The 7,185-nt window shown below is 39.6% G+C and overlaps 1 protein-coding gene across 1 annotated transcript; it reads right to left on the minus strand.

Annotated features, from left to right (window-relative positions):
• Window positions 1-1,112: 1,112 nt before the first annotated feature.
• GPX8 (glutathione peroxidase 8 (putative)) lies at window positions 1,113-5,349 on the minus strand. Its single transcript, XM_040090770.2, has 3 exons — window positions 4,977-5,349; window positions 4,106-4,367; window positions 1,113-1,697 (listed from the first exon to the last, which is right to left on the minus strand). Exons 1-3 carry the CDS (start codon window positions 5,181-5,183, stop codon window positions 1,534-1,536), a joined length of 633 nt encoding a protein of 210 aa, XP_039946704.1. The 5' UTR covers window positions 5,184-5,349; the 3' UTR covers window positions 1,113-1,533.
• Between the last annotated feature and the right edge of the window lie 1,836 nt (window positions 5,350-7,185).

Raw genomic sequence — 7,185 nt, forward strand, 5'->3', positions numbered from 1 at the left:
ATTAAGTTTGAGTTACTTTTTTAAAAAAATGCTTATAATTATTGAGAGTGACTTTGTTTAATCTTCCACATCAGTACCAGTATCCAATCTTCATAGGTTTTTTTTTTTTTTTTTCTTTTTTTTTTTTTTTTGTGAAATTCTCAATGAATTAAATAAGTGAATGGGGAGGGTAAAAAAAAAAAAAAAAAACAAAAAACCCACCCAAAACAAAAACAAAACAAAAAACCTCCCCAAACAAACAAATAAAAACCCCCAAAAAACACCCCACCATATTTTTTTTAAAATTGTTTTTGAATTTCTCGCCTTTTTTTACAGTTGAGTGGCTGTCTTTACTGGAAAAAGTTTTGAAGCACTTTAGATATTTTCTATCAATGTTAGTCTTTTGAGAGATCTGCCCCCCTTTTCATATAGAAAATTCTACTGAGACACAGGTTTTTCTCATTTCTATTTCCTCAGCCCTTTTTCAAGGCACAGACAGCTGGAGTGAGATTTCTTACTCATTTACTAGCTCTCTTCATTCAAACAGATAAATTAGAACACTTGGCAGTTTGTAATAGAGGAGTGGAACTGAACTGGAAAAGGGATAGCAGTTTTGTGCAGGACTGGGGAGATTGCAAGGTGAGAAGAGAGGGGCTTGACCCATGAGCCTGCATTCCCTTCTTCCACCTCTACTTGAAGATTGCCATTTTATTCTAGAGATGAGAGGTAGGCGGGTGGCTGAGGAGCATTGTTTTGGACTGTCTCAGAAAGATGTCTGTTAGAGTGCCAGGCTCTTGATTTTTACTCCCCCTTGAATCCTTCTGTAAACAACCATGAATATTTACACAGGCCCTGCCTTCATCCAGGCCAGAAGAGAAGGAATCCAGCAGGAGAGGAGCTCTCCATCTGAGGCACTGTACTGCAGCATAAATGTACGGAGAAGGCTGAAGACTTTTAAAGGTGTTATAAAATTGAAATGTAAAATGAACAAAATATGCAGCAAGCAAGCAAACTTTTTTTTTCCCCCCCAAAAATTTCACTTATTTAAATAAGTTTAATTCTCTGTACAATTTTTTGCAGCTGGCTGCTTCGTAATTCACTAGTCTTCCTTGAGAAGGTATTGCAAAGCTGGTATCTTCAATTACATTTGTGTCTAGAAACCCTGCTATGGATGTCTCTGTGTCCCATGTCTTTCATAACAGGGCAATTATGTATTGATGGAATATAAAATCTCTTTGTTACTGGGAGATGGGAAAAAACCACAAAACTGCGTAAATAGTGAGTAACTTATTAATAAACCTTCTTTCTAGCTATCTTTCTAACTATCTATCTACAATTTTAATTAGCTATTGTCAGCAGTTCAGAAAAAGAAATCATAAACCGCTTATGCAAATTGATGGTCCCTTGGGGCCACTGCAGGAGCCAATCCAGAATTAACAGACAAATTGCAAACACCAATGCTAAAGAGCAGCAAAATCACCTGTTGGTTTAGCTTCTAGAAACATTTCCCAGGAATGTAGAAAGGCTGTATACCCAAGGTGTTGAATGGCTTTTTCAGAGGTCTTCTCTTTTCTTCATGATAATCTGCCTGATTAACGATGTTACTTCTGGTTTGATACTTTCTATTGGCTCTTCGGGCCTCCAGAATTTCACAACTTTACCCTCAGGGCTGACAAGATACTTCCAGAAATTCCATCGAGGCTCTTTCTTTGAAGAATCTGTAAGGATGAAATCAGATAATTTTAGTGACTGACACCTGGAATTGTCTCCAGGCCTTGCACTGAGTCTTTTACTATTTATGCTGAAGTAATCCCACCATATTCTTTGCTAGTAGTCTGGGCATGGTAATCTGGTTGCTGCTAATGGTCTGAAAATCTGGAAGTCAGTGATTCTCCCCTCTTCCTGTGAAACTGTTAAAGAGTTCCTACTTTTACTATGCTATATTTCCTAGGAAAAAGGATACAAGGGCTGCATATTTGTTCAGGGATTCCCTGAATTCCCTTTTATGTCAGTTTTGGGAAGTGAGATGGGAGCAGGAAGTTGTACTGGTGATGGTTTAATAAGCTGCTTTCACAAAAAGATCCAGCAGATTTTGACTGGAGAACAAGTGTTTGGTTGGGAATGGTGCTGAACCCTAAACTGGTGTTTTGAAGCAGTGGGTTGAAGTTTGGCACCACACTTACGCTGCAAGTGGATTAATTTTGCACTAGATTTTTGGAGAGTGCTGTTGCCATCCTGTTGGATCCTCTAGTCACAGGCACTAAAGGGTGACGTAGCATGATGTTCAGCCTTCTGATTGTCAAAACAGCAACATGAAGAAAACAGGCACTTTAATTAAAAATGTAAAGGAATTTAATGTGAAGCACAGGAACACAGGAAGAGAAAAACTTTATTTCAGAATATTGAAGTACCAAAGGATCTTTCTCTTTCTTGTGGGTGAACAGCATGTCAAATAAGAAAATGCCGAGTAAAATTTTTTTCTTTATAGGTATCAATGTTTAACACTGATGGCAGTGATATTTAGAATCTGGATTCATCACACAGAGTGGGTGTCATTGTGCTCTAGTCTCTTCTATAAAGAACTGACAGAAAACACTCAATAATTCCACTGGACATCTGGCAGCTCAGAGTGATAAAGTTCCCTGAGGTTTTTAGTAGCATGTCTAAGAGGAGCTAGGAACAAACACAGTTACAATGACAATGGTGACCACTTAAATGATTCCTCAATAAAACAAAAATTTAAGTACAAAGGAGGTATCACAGGGCATATGGCACATAGGTGTTCTGGGAAAGATTTCATTTAGATATTGAAATAATTCTCTGACAAGAGGCACTATGAGAGAGTGAAATAGACTCTGAAGGCAAGGAGATGGAATAGAGGTTTGGGCTTTCCGCTACTTTATTTTCTGGGTAAAATGGAGAGTTAGAAAAGGCTTATGTTTAAGCTGTTTTTTCTTTCATATATCAGTGTGGTTCAAAACCTGGTCAAAGCCCAGGAAAATTCAGCTTTTCAAGTTGGCTTTGAGTTTATGAGATCTTTGGTCAACTGAAGGGAGAGAGCATTTCATTTTGCTTTTGAGTATATGAGGTTCTATGAGGTAAATGCTCCTTGTATTCATGCAGGATTTTGCAGGCTAGGCCCTGAAGTTCACACTGATGCCTTGGGAAAGGCTGACCTGCAAAGGGTCAGAGACTGGACGGAGCTAGAGAATAAAGCAGGTATTTATTGAAAGGCCTCCAGGATCCACCTTGGGCAGGACAGGAGCCTGACCAGGGCTACACCCAAGGTGGACACAAAATGGTCACAAAGTGGACCACCAGTCATGAGGAGGTTACACTTTTATAAGTTTTGGTCCACTTGCATATTGGGGTTTAATTGTCCAGTTACAGCTTCAGGTTGTGAGGTCTCATCCTTCTTGTTTTCTCTCTTCAGTGCACCATTGTTTATGCTTTGGGGCCTGAAAGTTGTCCTTGGTCATCAGCAGGAAAAGGATTTGTTTTGTCTACCTACTCTGGGAAGAGAGCTTACTGGCACTTAATATGAGGCTGAGAACTACACCCCTCCGCAGCACAGAATCTGAAAACATGAAAGCTAAAACTTAAGGCATCAACATGACAATTAATGCAAATCAGTGGTGATATATAACTAATATATGTAAACCTGCTTTACAATACAGCAGGTTACATAAAGGTGGACATAGGACCCAGCTAAAAATCTCATCTGCATGTGTTTATATAAAATCTTCCAGTAATTTTATGACCCCCATAATTACATTTTTGTCCATAAGAAAAGTGGTTTTTAAAATAAAGATCACATACTTTGGAATGGGATTTTGTAAGTGGGAGCTTCTAGCTCTAGCATTTTTAACAAAATGGATGTTTCTATCTGGGCTGGTCAGAGTAGGCTGTTTTTATGAGTAGTGAGGAGAAACTGTTGTTTTCAGGACACAATTCTTTTGCCCATATTTTTGATATCCAAATTTAAATGAGAGTAATTGTATGCTAAGTGTCTGCTTCTGTTTGTAGTTAATGAAGACTTCAATGTTTCCTGACAAAAACATGCAGCCTGGGTTCAATGAGAGTACCGTGGTTACAGGCAGCTTGATACATAAGATAAAACAGTTACCTATTAGAAATTTAAAGGCGGGATCTGCTTCTGATCCTAGGATCTTGATTTTGTGGAAAACAGGGAATGTTACTCCATAGTTTCCTTTGGCAAAAGATTCTATTTCCTGGCTTGAACTAGGCTCTGATTCTCCGAACTGGTTGCAGGGAAACGCCAGCACAGTGAAGTGGGAGGGACCAAACTCTCTGTGCAGCTCTTGCAGGGCGATGTAATTTTTGTCTGTGTGTTGGCAGTAACTGGCCACGTTTACAACCAAAGTTGCCTTCAGAAAAATAAAGTTAGAATAGTAAGGAAAAAGCCTATAGATGTTACAGAGGTCACAAATAAATCTTAAAATGGCATTTCTCATTATCACGATGGTTCCTGTCAGAAAGCTAAATGTAATCTGTCTCATCATCATTTCATTAAAACAGATAAAGATGAAAGGAGCTGAAGATATTTACTTTCACACAATCTGTTGTAAAAACATAGTAGGCTGATAAACTTCATCTCACAGCTATGTTTAAATACAAGCATTTTAAAAAGCAGGTATTTAGGACATGCACTAAAATCATATTTACTAGATAAACTTCCAGAATCCAAACCCAGCATTCCTAACTAAGATTAAAATCCACCAATTTGCCTGCTAGGCTGTATTAGTCTATGCTAAATAATATAATTTATTTTCTTGATTTACTACATCTCATACTTGATTCCTGGAGCAGGCCTATACATAAAATACTTTTTCTCCAGCTTTCTTCTGTATGAAGAACAGGAATTTAGCACAAATCTGCCAAAAAACTCCCATAACCAAACCTTTAATTTACCTAGAAACGGACACATTTTTTTGTCAGTATGGATTCAAGACAGAAGAAGTGAAATAATAACTTACTTTCCCTCTGTACTTCTCCAAGGAAATGATCCTTCCTCGCGAATCCTTGACTTCAAAAGAGTAAAAATCTTTGCTTTTATGTTTAAAAAACCTGAGTTGCAGCAGGCAGAGAATGGTGGTGCACAAAACCATTGACAGGAAGACAACAAAGACCCTGGTTTTGGGCACTGAGTATTTCAGAGGATAACTGGTAGAGAAAGGCTCCATTTTTGAAATCTTTGGAGAGGAGCCTGGGCAGGCCTGGAATGTGAAGGAGGAGCTGAAACATGAGACTCTCCGCTCGGACCGGAAAGAGCAAGGCGCTCGTTTTTGTCCCTGTCGCAAAACAGCAGTTACATATCACAGCGCCTGCTGGGCTTCTAAGCTCTTGTGTGAAGTGTCGGGAACTTTCGGGGGCAGGGGGAAGAGGGAAGGGAGGAGGGAGAGGAAACGAATGAAAAGGCTGTAACTATCCCCTGAAGAGGCTGATTGCCCTGTCTGACTGACCCGTGTGGGACACTCCAGCGTGTGTCTGCACTGTCTTGAATGCTGCTAGAGGCAAGAGTGAGTTGGCAGGGCAGCTCCAGCACATCCCTTGGGCTCCCAGATGTGTCTAGCGGAGTCACTGAGCAGGAGGCAGCTGTGTTATCAGGCAGGCTTGGAGAAGCAGTCTGGGGGGCAGCTGTTCTGGTAGAAAAAAGGTAGGATGGCTGAAGCCGCCCTGTTCGCAAACTCAGCCCTGCATGCATCTCATCAGCTGCTGTGGGATCACAGGCAGCTGAGTAAGACTCTTTCAGCACTCGGAGCAGAGAAAAACTCCTTGGTAATAGGCTGTCATAAAGAAAGATCATATAATGTGGATTATTTTTGCAATGAGAGTGGGAATGATAATGGCAAATGGGTTGCTTTCTTAATTGCTACTGGCTACCTGGCAACGAGCTGTATCGAGACGGTGAGAATGAAGGTCTGCATGAGAGAAGAGTTAGCTGAGAGTCTCAGGTGTAAGCCAAGCTCCAGTGGTGTTTTGCTGCTTGTGAGTCTCTGCTTACTCTTTCCCTCTCAGCGCAAACCACCATTAACAAGGCATTTCTGTCTTGGTTTTCTTTGCCGCTCTGATTTTTTTTGCACTGCTTAGATGAAACATTTTAAAAGATGGAAATAGAAGGGGCTTTTCTGTATGTAAAACCTGGAATTTAGTTGTTTCTTCCTTTTTAGTGACTTACTACCATATCACAGTGATACTCTTCTACGCTTTCTATAATCTCTAAATAGGTAAAATCCGTGTTCATTTCGTTTAACAAGACTATAGAAACAGTTTCACTCTGAGATAACAGAGAGATGCTTGGGAAACATTTCAATACAAATTTCAGTATTTGTATCTGAGGGCATGTTTGGCCTGTGAGCATGGTGTTTTGGTGGTGGGGAAGAAAACACACAGATTTCTGTGCTGAAATGAATAGAGCTGTATGCAACAAGCAAGAGCAGGTGTCTAATGCTGACCTTAAAGGCAAGAACAAATATGTTTTGTTACAGAAAATCTGTGCAACATCCTGGGATCTAAGCTACATCTCAACTGTTTGCAATTTGCATCTAATATTATTTCAGAACCAAACAAAACTTAACATATTATAATACTGGTGTACCTTATAATTACAAAGAAGCCCATCATACCAGCTGTGTCTCCTTTAGTCACCCTCAGCTAAAACCTTGCTCAAAATCTGTCCGAAAACCAAAATATGTTGTTTAATATTGTCTGAGCTCTTATGTTTTTCAGGTCTTATGATTGTCTGACACAAGTTGATCAATGAACGAATTTGAACAAATGCAAATAAAAAAACCTCCTAATTTAATCTTTACTAAGTATCCCTTAATATATTAAAAAGTACAAGATAACATTAAAAATAATGACATGAGTAAGCTGCAGTGCTGGTGAGACGACCCAGAAGAGATCTAAGTCCTTTTTCAGGTGTAGATCGGAGAACGTGCCTGGCTCCAGGCAGACAAAAGGTGGGTGTGACCGGCGTCCCTCTCTCAGGAGCCACCAGACGCCTAAACCTACGCTGATATGTGGCTGAAGGTGCTTGGGTCCTAAACAGCCAGTGATGTAGCTTTAGCGCATGAGCGACACAAATTTAGGGTTGTTTGTTATTGTTTGGGTTTTGTTGTTGTTGTGAGTGTTTTTTTTTTTTTTTTTTTTTTTTTTTTTTTTTTTTTTTTTTTTTTTTTTCCC

The sequence above is a fragment of the Hirundo rustica genome, chromosome Z (genome assembly GCF_015227805.2).
Source record: "Hirundo rustica isolate bHirRus1 chromosome Z, bHirRus1.pri.v3, whole genome shotgun sequence".
Lineage (NCBI taxonomy): Eukaryota > Metazoa > Chordata > Aves > Passeriformes > Hirundinidae > Hirundo > Hirundo rustica.